Source organism: Sphaerodactylus townsendi, linkage group LG04 (assembly GCF_021028975.2).
Source record: "Sphaerodactylus townsendi isolate TG3544 linkage group LG04, MPM_Stown_v2.3, whole genome shotgun sequence".
Taxonomy (NCBI): domain Eukaryota; kingdom Metazoa; phylum Chordata; class Lepidosauria; order Squamata; family Sphaerodactylidae; genus Sphaerodactylus; species Sphaerodactylus townsendi.
The window spans coordinates 93377134-93390789 of NC_059428.1; the positions used below are offsets into that span (position 1 = coordinate 93377134).

General features: G+C 38.4%; 1 protein-coding gene across 1 annotated transcript in view; it reads right to left on the minus strand.

Annotated features, from left to right (window-relative positions):
- The window catches only part of JADE3 (jade family PHD finger 3), a 51194-nt gene that overhangs the window by 21651 nt on the left and 15887 nt on the right, over positions 1 to 13656 (minus strand). Inside the window, exon 2 of the mRNA XM_048492840.1 lies at positions 969 to 1028. Within this exon, the coding sequence (XP_048348797.1) occupies positions 969 to 1017 (49 nt within the window). The 5' untranslated portion in view covers positions 1018 to 1028. The remainder of the gene's footprint in view (positions 1 to 968; positions 1029 to 13656) is intronic.

Sequence of the window (13656 nt, forward strand, 5' to 3'; positions counted from 1 at the left end):
AAGGCATAGGTCAGGTGGGAGTTGTTGGGATTTTTTTCTAAACAGTAACAATTCTGCAATACAATCTTGAGCAACTAAAACCCTACAAAGCTGTAAATGCAGCACAATACATTCCAAAGAATCTGTGTGTCTTCTATGGGTCTCTACTAGGCTTGGCGATTTGGTAAACCTGAATCCCAGGAAAAACCTGAAAAAAGTCATATCGGCTTTGTTTGGTTTTTCTTTTACTGACATCATGAAAACACGGCTTCTATTGACAAAGTACTTTATTTAGTATTCACTCTATGGTTTTTTAAAAAACACTGCAAACCACAACCATAAAAGTATCACAGATCCTTGCCATTTGAAGGAGATCTTTTCCAGTGATTAGTGAAAATAGCAATCTACAAAGAGCAAAACCACCCTTACAAAATGTAATGATGTAACAATTATGTTACAGGACTCAGGAGAAAACAGGCTAGAGACTATACAGTATTATCAATAAAATGCTAACTAGTGTTTCATTTCTACTCATCATGTATTCCTGTTTCTCTCTGTGTCACTTGGGGGTATCATGTCACATCACATGGTTGAGCTACAGACTGTAAATAAGTGAAACTGCAAGTCACAAAAGGACAAATGGTTTACTGTAAATGTTAGTGTCAGCTTAAAAATAAAGATAAAAAAAATTTGCCTGAACTTCTCTCAAGCCTAAATTTTATCAACAGCTTTAAATTACAAGAAAAAACTTTCTTAAAACTGTACTGAAATCACATTCTTCTTTCTGAAATTAGGTTTCTTAATTTGAGGGAGGGTTGAGGTGGGGGGGCCAATGGTGGATTGTTTCTGAGAAGAGGGGAAATGAAATCCAACAAGAAAATGTCTTTTGTAAAACAATAAAAAGAAGTAAAACGGTTTGCCCTCAGACTAGAAAAGGAAACCACAAGAGGGGATGATAGATCGAAGGAAGACTAGATCATACCACTTACTTTCATTGTCTGAACTGTCACTGGTGCTTAGATGCCTGTGGCGTTTCATCCTGACGCATCCTAAAGATGAGAAGAGGAAAAAGAAGTGGTTGGTGAAATTAATCCACCAAGGCAAATACAAACATACATGGTGAATCTTGCTTCCCAATAGGGGAATAGTCTCTCTCTCACGCACAGGAGTGCTTTTTCACAAAACAGCTTTCAGGCATATATTGCCAGATCACAAATTAAACAAACTGTAGCGAGTAACCATTCAAACAGTGCCTTCATATTAAATGTCTTAATTTTTAGTATAAAGTTACTTTAAAATTTAGAAGCTCAGTCAACCTGCCATTACATTACAAAGGGAAAGGCTTCAATATATTAAAAAGAGGGAGGGGAGGCACAGCATTCCACCCGCAATAGAAGTTGCTATGGTAGCAGTTGCTAAATGAAAAAAGTTTCTCATTTCCACAGCACTTTACATGTACAAAGTATTTCACACATTCCAAAACCATTTAGTGATCACAATCACTACAATGACCTTTTGAGGTTTTTATTTACTATATTTACAGTCCGCCTTTGTCACTGAGCCTTGAAACAGGTTACACAGCATAAATTCATTCAATTCACAGAACAAGACATCTGATTTCTAATGAACTCAGATTACAGAAACCTGAAACAAGCCCAGAATGTTAGACGTAACACAGAATGAAGATACAACAAAGAAAAATGGTAGAAAATGGTAGAAAATAATGCAGTAGAAGCAGGATAATATATACAGCGAACAGATAACAGATCTTCCGCACAGTCCCTTTCTCTTTTAAAAACATTGCCTTCTGGAACCATTCTGTTACAATATTACCTTTATAGAAATGCCTTCCTGAACCGTTAGGTTTTAGGTTGCAGAATGACAGAAATGTGGAGGCCTTCCTGATTTCTTCAGGCAGGTTATTCCACAACATGGGGGCCACAACAGAGAATGCTCATTGTTGATCTTGCCCTTTTTCAGGGTGACACCAACAGAAGGCCCTGCGGGACCGTCTTACCCCATATGTCCCAAATAGGCCCCTGCGTTCAGCAGAGGCCAATTTACTGGTGATCCCTAGCCCCTCGATGATACGGCTGGCCTCCACCCGGGCCAGAGCCTTTACAGCTCTGGCCCCTGCCTGGTGGAACGCTCTTCCATCAGCTGTCCGGGCCCTGCGGGATCTTGCTGAGTTCCGCAGGGCCTGCAAGACTGAGCTGTTCCACCGGGCCTTTGGGGAGACCAGCCGTTGATAAGGGGCCCTCCTTTTCCTCTCCCTCCTTTATGACATTGGAGATCCTGCCACCCCGTCCGTTCTGGGGTTTATGGGAATTGATAGCAGGCACCATCCTTAGTTAGTAAATGCTGCATTTTAAATGGGGTAGGGTTTATTTTTATTAGAGCTGTTTTAATCTATATTTATTGTATTTAACTTGATGTTGTGCTCTATGTTGTACACCGCCCTGAGCCCTTCGGGGGAGGGCAGTTTATAAACCCAAATAATTAATTAATTAATTAATTAATTAATTAATTAATTAATTAATTAATTAATTAATTAATAAGAGATGAACAGACCACCATCATGACAGACCACAGGAGAGGCAGTTCTTTAGATATGAGGAGCCAAGGCGATGTAGGGCTTTTTCATGATAGCCAGTACCTCAAACTGAACCCAGTAACTGATGGGCAGCCAATGGAGAGACTGTAGGATAAATGTAAAATGTACCCTCCACCTGGTTCCTGATAATAAGTGAGCTGCGGCACCGTGTACCAACCAGTCTCTGAGCTGACTTTGAGGGCCGACTTATGTAGAGGCCATTAAAACCTTCTAGTCTTGATGTTAGCCCAACATGGATCCAGATGACCAGACTGGTCAAGCTAAGGTAGGGGGCCATATTGCAGAATGGATGAAGTTGGAAGACTGGATTCAGTTTCAAGCTGTTCATCTGGGGACCTGTTCAGTCACAAGTTCATGACATGGCCCTGTTATAATGTTTAAAAATCCCACTACAAGGCAGGACTATACCATACCACCTTCCCTCCCACCTGGCCAACCTATAGGGCAGTGGTGACGAACCTTTGGCACTCCAGATGTTATGGACTACAATTCCCATCAGCCCCTGCCAGCATGGCCCATTGGCCATGCTGGCAGGGGCTGATGGGAATTGTGATCCACAACATCTGGAGCGCCAAAGGTTCGCCACCACGGCTATAGGGTAAATCTATTGTCAAAGGCTTTCACGGCCAGATTCAACTGGTTCTGGTGGGTTCTGGTTCTGGTGGGTAAATGTTTACACCTGGGTGTGGTGATTATCAAAATATGAGTCACAGGGATACCAAACACCCAGAGTTAATTTGCCAGCTCCAGGCTGAGGAGTTCTTGGAGATACGGATCTGGATTTGGAGAGGGATCTCATTAGGCATGATGCCATAGAACCCGCCATTTATTCCAGGATAACTGATCTCTGTAGCCTTCCAAGCCTTGGTTTTTGTAAAACAAAGCCACGAGAGAGGGAGGGCACACAACAACAAATGAAATGCCCCCTGCAAGACATTGCAAGAACCCTATTTATTTACATTTAAATTTAATAGAGATTTTAAACAGTAATACACAAGGATTTAAAATGCTTATTGCCAGACTTCAAGATTCAGCCTTGTGTAAATGTTGGATGCTTCCTGACACGGAGGGCTCATCATCGCAGCAGTTGCATAGGCATAGGTGGTGGTGATGGAACCTGCACACACAGAAGTTCTCTTAACATTTTCTTGCTTCTCTTCCATCATTCCCCTTCTGCATACGTTCTGCAGTGGAGCATGGCTGTCATGGTTTCTGTGATGACATCACCCTTTTTTGTTCTTTTCTTCATATATGCACTACAGCACTAATTATAATGATAGGTATAGCACAATATATTGCTGACTATGAAATTTTAGAAAGCCATAACAGCAACAGATTACTCTGGTGCTATAATGATCCACTAGAATAGAAATGTTAACAGATCAGTATTACTCCATTACAGTAACAGACTGTGCTCTAGAAATAACCAATTGTTTTTAAAATGGTCAAAAAGCCCTCCTGTGGCACAGCAGGGAAAACATGCTGAAAAAATCATGCGTGCAAGGTGGTGACAGAAGGAAAATGTCACCACTCTGGTTAGGATCTCTGCACTTTAGGAAAATGAGTACCATGCTTTCCATGTGGCAAGCTAACATGCTTGAACTGTGTGTCCTTTTCAAATAGACTGGTGTAAAGAAGGTATGGGAAAGAACATATTGAAAATCACGAAAATCTGGAATGAGGGTGACTGCAGCCTGACATGGTGAGGAAGCCCCCCCCCCCCCCCCAAAAGCACTCCAGTTTGGAAGCCAAGGTGGAGAAATTCTTCCATGTGGAAGCAGCCCCTCCACTGTCAGTGAAGATTTCAAAACACTGAAGATTGCTCAGCCATGAAGATCAGCTATGCTATTTAACGTTCAAAGGGAATTCTTTCTTGCGGAGGGAGCAGTTCAACTTGACAAGGGTCACAGCAGCCTTTATTCATGAAATGCTCTCTGGGTACTTGCACACCCTGCTGACAGTTTCTGCCAAATGAAGCAGAAGAGCCTTTTGCTCTCCAAGAAACATAAGGTTAACTATGATTTTTGTATCCTTGGAGAAAACCTAATTTCCCTTTTAAGTCCTAGTTCAGTTGTGTTGGGATATGCTTGAAATTATGTGCTTTTACTTTATAGTTTTTATTGAGTTGTTAATATACTGCTCAAGTCACAGAACCTTATTTGGATGTTCAAAATACACTGTATTTGAAGATACACGTGTTCAATAAGAAAAGTCGGCATAGAATACAGGTGCCTCAATTCACCTGAATATAAAGAGAGCTGTGGGCTAGCAATAACTACTGGAACTAAGCCTCAGAATTATATTTGCTTAATGCAGTTTTGTGGAAAAAGTCACTGCTGAGCAGTGATAAGAATACAAGTGTGCAGTGCAAACCAGATCAGCATTTGAATGACAGTTGTTTGTAAGTCTATGAAGAAAACTAAAAAGCTGCTTTCTAACAGTAGGTAAATTGAGACGGAGATATCAAATAGGTTAGCTACCTGCATTTTGTGCTATATTTTGCTATGGCTTACAGCTAAAACAAATATAAATTGAATAAAACAGCAGTTGATCTTAAATTACTTCAGAACTAGATTGCTGACCTATGCACTAATGTCAGGTATTCCAGATGCGTCCATTTGCTATCTCTAGCCAGGTTTTAATCAAAATTACACCTTCTCTGCCAATGATCCATAATGTTTCATATAACTTTTCATTAGTAACAAAAGAAATCCTTTCTGCATTTCCTCCATTACCAAAGCAAACTAAGAGACAGACTACATGGTGACACATGAATCCCACAGAGAAAGACCCAATAGGCTTTTAATCTGTCAACTGTGGAACTCACTTATCTAGAATTCTGAAGTAATTCTGTTTGCAATGCATATTGCAAGATTTGGTACAATAGGTAGTGCTGAAAGATTATTCCACTGAGAGGGAGAATAAATAAATTGTCCTCAAGTACATAAACAGGTCAAGATGTATAATAATATAAAAAAATTGTTGATGACAGAACCAACTCTGAGCACCTGGATGAGAATAAACATGTCTGACAAAATGAATTTCTCTATTTCAAGTTGCATTAGAATATAACCAGGAAATTGGAAGGTTTTTCTTACCCACCTTTTTATAGGAACAATGTAAAACTAAATTATCTGTGCTGTCTGAAGTCCAGGACAGCAGGAACAGTCCTATTAAGGGGCTGCAACAACCAGTTGCTTCAGAAACACTTTCTGACAAAAGCCACATTTCTTGAATAGAAGTCAAGGGACTGACACAGAATTGAAAAAAATATTTTCCTTCTAAAATTTCCTTCTAAAAGAAGAGAGTTTAGGGATAGTTCTACAAGCTGATTATGAAAAACAGCAGAACACCTCAAGAGGCAACCCGATTAGGCGGGGTTATGGCCCCTCCTAATGGAGCTTGTGGCAGCATTTCACTGAGGGAGCGATTTTCACCAGCCTGAAAGTGAGCTTTTCTTTCACTACCTCACCTCCTCAGTGTTGGGGACTCACAATTTGATAGGTGGGGTTTGAGAATCCCTGCCAGGGTCCCTGAACTCTGAATAACTTCAAGATCAGTGGATGCAGGCAGGTGGAAACGCTAATAGAGGCTGCCGTCCCCCTTATTTTTTTATTTCTTTGTCTTTTTTAACTTTTTAGGGGATTCAAAGATCAAAGAGAGGGGGAACCTGCAAGCATGATTCAAGAGATCTGAAAGATCTGAAAAAGGGCAGATCTCTGATGCAAAAGAAAGGAAGCAAAAAGCTAACGGATCGTGGGTTTATTCACAAGTAAACTTACCCATGCGTAAGAGAAGCTGTAGAAAGAAAACAGAACGTACCTTCAAAAGTGGGGGTGACAAAGAGATCCATCATTGCAGATGATCTATGGCAAGTGGCAGATGGAAGAGTAAAGATCGGGATCCCTCATGCAGTGTTTGGCTAGATGTTGTTGAAGCCTGAGGTGGGAGAGGGGAGGAAAAGACAGACCAAACCAAAGTGCCGGAGGCTGTGAAGCTGGTGTTTGAGCTTTTTGCCCCCATCAACAGGCATGTGCCAGAGTGGTAAGCTGGAGAATTGGATCACCTTACCTGAACGGCTTTGTTTATATACTTTTCCATTCCCCTCACTTTGATTTCTAGCACTGATGAGGATAAGCAAATGGTGCTTATGCGAAATCTAAAACTGAGAAGTAAAGAGGATTGCCAACTAGTGGGGAAAACTAAATACTTTGACGGCTAAGAGCTGGCAAGCCAAAATATGTGGATGCAGAAAACTAGTTGTCTATTGAATTATAATCTTGAACTATATTTTTTAATTCTTATTTGAATTTAACTTTTGGAAACCCAGTTATTGAATTCTAATTAGATTTCTTTGTAATTATCAGACCTTTAATGTTCGATTTTTTAAACTTTTGACTATTTAAATATATTAGATTTAAAAATATTAAAATTATCTGATTAACAAATTAATAGATATCAATTTAAAACAATCTGCTAATTCGGTTTGTGGCCCTCGGCATATTAATAAATATTAATAAATTAATGACCTGGTCATGTTTCTAACCCCGCCTCCTAAAGCTCCTCAGTGTTTTTCTCCTACTCTTTTTGATCATTCCTGGTGTTTTGTCTCTTCCACTCTGTACTTGAGCATTTAGGATACAGTACTGAACAGAGAAATGAGGAAATAATTGTGATGGATTATTTATTTTTGATATTCCTATATACAACTGTTTATTGATAATTGTTTATCGAAGAAAGTTATTTGTTTGATTTGATAAGAGGTACCTAATGTTGATAATAGATTGATTGAATAGCACCTGATTGATTTTATAGTGAGATATTGATGTGCTGATGTATGGCAAAATTGTATAAAATAATTGCAAGGAGAAAAGAAAACCAATACAAGATAATGGTGCAAAACAGAAAAGGTGGCAAGAAAGCAAAAGAAGGAGAAGACAAAGACGTCACAGACCAGGTTAAGAGCTCCAAAGAGTAATTAAACAGACAAATTCAAGATATAAGAGAAGCCCAAGATACAAAAAAGGAGATCTGAACTGAAACCAAACAATCAAAGTAAAATGAAAAGAATTATAAAGCATGAAACCATTTGCAAAAGAATTTGTGGAAATTAAGAAAAGTATACAAGAAAAGACTCAAAAATAGTTAAAAGAGAAACAACAAGAATCAGAACTTCTTTTCAAAGAAAAGCAGTTAGAAAAAGTGGATAAAAGAACTGAAGTCCATGAAGTTTCAGGGAAGAAGTAATAATTTGCAGTTTAGAGAGATCCCTGAACAATTTGGAAAATCATGTAAAAGTAAAGTCCCAAGAAATATCCTGGTTAAATTTGGGCACAAGAAAATGAAATGTACAATTCTGAAGAAACACTGAGAAGAATCCCTGGTGGTAGACAACTGTGCTAAAAAGAGCTATTACCGGTGTACCAGAGTTAAGAAGAATGGCAAAACAGAAAAGTAGATACAAGAACAGTTTGTGTCATTCTTTTCAGAATTATATAGAAAAAGCAGTGTAAAGCATAGTTCTAAAAGACTATATTGAAAAGATTCCTGTTGAGAAACTTACAAAGGAACACAAAGACATTTTGAATGGAGATTTAACAATCAATGAATTATCACAGGCCATTAAGGATTTGAAGAAAGGTAAAGTACCAGGACCTGACAGCTTAACTACAGAATATTATAAATGGATGGAAGAAAAGCTAATTTTGCCCTTACATGAAATGATGAATGAACTCACTCTTGATGGTAATTTTCAGTCTTCATGGCAAGAAGCACATGTAACATTGATTTATAAAGGAGAAAATGATACAGAACTGCCACAAACATCATTAACTAAAATATTACTAAATGTGGATAATAAATTGTTTGTGACAATAAGGGCAACAAGATTGAGAAAATGTATACATTCATGAATACCAGACAGAATTCATACCTAAAAGAGACATAAAAGACAATGTACAATTTTTAATTAATGAAATTGAATTTGTCAAATTCAAGAAGAAAACAGCATTCATTTTCTTGGACTCTGAGAAAGCATTTGATAGTATTTCATGGACTTTTATGTTAAAAACACTGGAGCATTTAAAGTGTGGATTAAGATTTCTCAATTGGATTCAGAGAATATATACCAAACAACAAGTGAGAATATTAATGAACAGCACTCTTAAAGGGAAATTACAAATTGAGAAGGAACACAAGGATGTTCTTTGTGTCCATTATTATTTATTTTGGCACTTGATATCTTGGCAACAAAGATCAGACAAGACCAAAGAATCAGAGGCTTGCAAATAGAAGGAGAAGAATTCAAAATGAAAAGCTATACAGATGATATGGTGCTAAAATGACAATAAGTAACCCTCAACTTTCAATAAAATATCTGATGGACCAAATTTGATTAACAGATTGGACATTTTTTCAGCATATAAAGTTAACAGATTGAAAACAAAGGTTATTACAGAGTTTCTAACCAAACTAGAAGAAATGTATTGGAAAAGTTACCAGATGTGATGTTTTATCCAATAAGGTTAAATATCTGGGGTCAGAATTATACCTTATACAAGTCCCAAGACAAGTCTCCTCCATCCTATAATTATGTATTTTATTTTTTGGTCAGCCAGTCTTTATTACAGCCAAAGACTAACATAAGGTAGATAAAATACAACCAATTAAAATGTAAGATATAAATACTAAAAGGAAGCAAAAAGCTTAGAACTGAAAAAGGGGGTAGGCATAGGGGAACAATTAAATTGGCAGACAGAAGACTATAACTATTAACATACACTCTGATAAGATAACCTTAATATTCATTAAGCCTGATTTATAACACAAATCATCCTATGGTGTTTCAAGTTCTGCTGCACAAAACCTGTTAACACAGCAGTATGTCAGGATTGGTATCAGAAAGCAGAAAGAAAGGATATAATTGTCCTGTATAACCTGGAAATTTGTGCAACAGCAGCAAAATAAAACTACTACATGTATTTTTATAACACTGACATTAAAAAAACACATGTGCTATTGTTTCCAGAAGAAGAATTTGGATTTATATCCCCCCTTTCTCTCCTGTAGGAGACTCAAAGAGGCTTACAATCTCCTTGCCCTTCCCCCCTCACAACAAACACCCTGTGAGGTAGGTGGGGCTGGGAGCTCAGAAGAACTGTGACTAGCCCAAGGTCACCCAGCTGGTGTGTGTGGGAGTGCACAGGCTAATCTGAATTCCCCAGATAAGCCTCCACAGATCAGGAGGCAGAGAGGGGAATCAAACCCGGCTCCTCCAGATTAAAATGCACCTGCTCTTAACCACTACACCACTGCTGGTCATTGTTTCTTCCAATAAGGAATCTTCCTGTATCAGCCTTCAACAACTGCTGAATGGAGGGTATGACATTGTACCAAAGGAAAAGTTCTAATTTGTGGTCCTCAGCCTACAATTCTAGTATTTTCTGTGCTCTTTAAAGCAAAACTGAAATGTGTCTCCCAGCAAAACTTTACATTTATCTCAGCTGAAATTCATGTTGTTAGTTTTAATCCAGCTTCCAAACTGTCAAGATCATCCAGTATCCTGACTTTGTCTTCTACTATATTTGCTACCCCTCCCATTTTGTATCAATTGCAAATTTATTCTTTATCTACTCCTTCATCCAAGTCATTTACAAAGATGTTGAACATAAGACAAATCCCTCTCCAAGAAGATTAGGAACCATGAACAAGTACTCTTCATGTAATTGGTTTTGATTATTACACAAGAGAAGGTCTAGGTCAGTGATTCCCAAAGTGGGCGCCACCCCCACCCCACCCCGGTGGGTGCTGCAGCGATCCAGGGGGGTGGTGATGGCCACAGGTAGAAACATTAATACATATATCTTTCTGTTTAATTGCTATTATAATTAAAAAAATAATTTCCAGGGGGCACTAAGTAATATTTTTTCTGGAAAGGGGGCGGTAGGCCAAATAAGTTTGGGAAACACTGGTCTAGGTATTGCATAATTTTAGTTACAATAAAAGTAAAAATATAAGTAGTTTTCAATCATAGTTGCTCTTCCTCTGGCATCCCACTCGTTCTCCAAACATTCTCAAAAATAATGGGCAGAAGCTCAGAAATTATGTCAGTAATAACATGATCTATTATTACTAGTGAAAGGCACAGGTTAAAGAGGAAATATAGAAAGTAGGATATGTAGGAGCAGGGATATAAATCCAGTTCACCAGATAAGAGTCTGCACTCATCCGGAAAAGTGGGGAATCAAACCTGGTTCTCCAGATTACAGTCCACTGCTCTTAACCGCTACACCACACTGTGAACTTTACAGACACTCAGAACAGAGGGCAAACTAAAGAACAGCATCCGTGTAATTACTCCTAGCTATTAATCAAGCTAAAGATGTATTAACAGACTGTTTTCACTTCCCATTATATTGCTGTAACATTTAAACTGTGTTAGGAAACAGATGAAGTCTTTTTTGTTAATTACATATTTACTTCATTTATACTCCCCTTTTCTCCCCAACGGGAACACAAAAGAGCTTACAATATTCTCACCTTCTTCATTTTATCCTGACTGCAAACCTGTGAAGTAGGGTTAAACTGAGTACATATGACTGGACCAAGGTTACCTAACAAGCTTCCATTGTAGACTGGGTATTCAAAACTGGATTTTCCACATCCTAGTTTGATGCTATAACCCAATGGTTCTCAACCTGGGGGTCGGGAACCCTTTGGGGGCCAAACGACCCTTTCACAGGGGTTGCCTAAGACTTCTCCATCTATAAAATGGATATATGTTAGGGTTGGGGGTCACCACAACGTAAGGAACTGTATTAAAGGGTCGCAGCATTAGGAAGGTTGAGAACCACTGCTTTAACCACATCCTAGTTTGATGCTTTAACTAACACAATATTGGCTTTAACAATAAATATGGTACATTCTTGCATGCTACTATTCTCACTTCCCCTTGTGTTGCCTTAACATTAAAACTGTTAGACAACAGCTAAAGTATTTTTTTACAATTTATACTGTACACATATGTATGCTATTTTATGCAGATACCTGCCAGCCACAGATGCAGGTTGTTGCGGTAAGAAAGAACATATGAGAATAAACGACTACTCTCTCCAAAAGAAGGAGATTTCTCCAAAACTCTCGAAAAACTTTAAATAACCAAATTTGCAGTTAGGATTTTTAAAAGCAGATGTATTTCTGGACTAATGCTAAGTTTCTTGTATTTAACAGATGACTTTATATTTTTTTAAATTATATTTTTACTGGTTTTCGAAATGCAGTAATTAACATAGTAATAAGTCAATGTAATATATGTGTAGAACAGATAAGAAATATAATATATATTATATATACTATGCTGGACTATTATATATATTATATAATACATACTATACTAAATGCTGGATGCTTAAATTTTACATAAGTAACAATAACAAATGATGCAGATGAGAATAAAAATTTCAAACAGCACGTCTAAGTGTTGCAAATCAGAATCTACACTGCTATTATTATCTTATTTTTTTTAAATGCACTCAGTTGCCAGTTCTTTATTTTTGCTGTACATGTCCTTTTCCCTAGGGACATTTAATCCCCTCAACTTTGGGGGATTGTTATGAACTATATAGTTTCAGGTCCATTGCCTAAGAGTGCATCATGCTGTTGTGGTCCCTTTGGAGATTATATTTCCATTCAGCCAGCTTTTGATAATTGGCATAGTACTCCCCAGTGAGTTAACAGTTTTAATAGCTGAAGCCCAGCTACACTCTCTTCCTGAACTTACTGGGGAGTAAATTTAAAATTCAACTAAGTTATTCCAACGTGTTTTATATTTTAAAAAAAAGAATGTTTAGAAGGTAGCCTATTTGTCACTTTTTTAAAAATCCACTTCCTCTTAGAATATGACATCTCTTGTTCAAGATCACCACTAATTCAACACAAATCTTAACTACATGCAGAAGCAGTTCTTCAATTTCTTTGAGGGATGTACTTTCTACATTTAATTTCCACTATTTCATAGACACATCACTGTTGGAAACTGGCCTTCCCTTGTACCTTTCTAACAAAGATGGTAGTAATATGAAATGTCCCTCTTTCTTGACTGTAACATTCTGAAACATTCTATCAAATGCAGTGGCGTAGCCACCCAGGGAAAGAGGGGGTGCGCGATACACCAGGCGGACGCCTGAAGGGGCTGCCAAAACCTCAAAAATGCATTTTAAAAAATACTTTAGTGTTTTTACTTTGTCGGCCTGCAGGGGGTGCAATTTTTAGACTAGCGGCACCAAAATTTCAGGTTATCATCAGGTGACAGGTTTGGTGAAGTTTTGTTCAGTGGGTCCAAAGTTATGGACCCCCAAAAGGGGTGCCCCCATTCCCCATTGTTTCCAATGGGAGCTAATAGTAGATGGGGCTTCCCTTTGAGGGTCCATAACTTTGGACCCCCTGACCCAAACTTCACTAAACCTGGGTGGTATCATCAGGATAGTCTCCTGAAAGCAGCCTGAAATTTTGGTACTGCTAACTTAAACATAGCTCCCCTGACAGGCACACTCAAATTTTCCCCAGATTCTGGTCCCTTCTGAGTGGATTTAAAGGGAGAATCTGCTAGATTTTAAAAAATTGAAAGTATTGTCAAAGGTTTTCACAGATGGATTCAACTGGTTGTTGTGGGTGTTCTGGCCATGTGTCAGTGGTCTGGTAGATCTTGTTCCTAATGTTTCGCCTGCATCTGTGGCTGGCATCTTCGGAGGCGTATCACAGAGAGGAGTCTATAATAAGAGAAGTCTGGACACAGTGGATAACAGACTTCTCTCTGTGATATACCTCTGAAGATGCCAGCCACAGATGCAGGTGAAACATTAGGAACAAGATCTACCAGACCACGGTCACTCAGCCTGGAAAACACACAACAACCAACATTGAAAGTGATGCTGTTTGTGGGGTGGGTGGGGAATCTACCCTGAAACAGCAACATTTTCAATGTTGTTTAAACTAGGGAGCCCAGATTCTCCCTTTAAAGTGGATTTAAAAGGAGAATCTGGGCTCTCTAATCTAAACATTAAAAG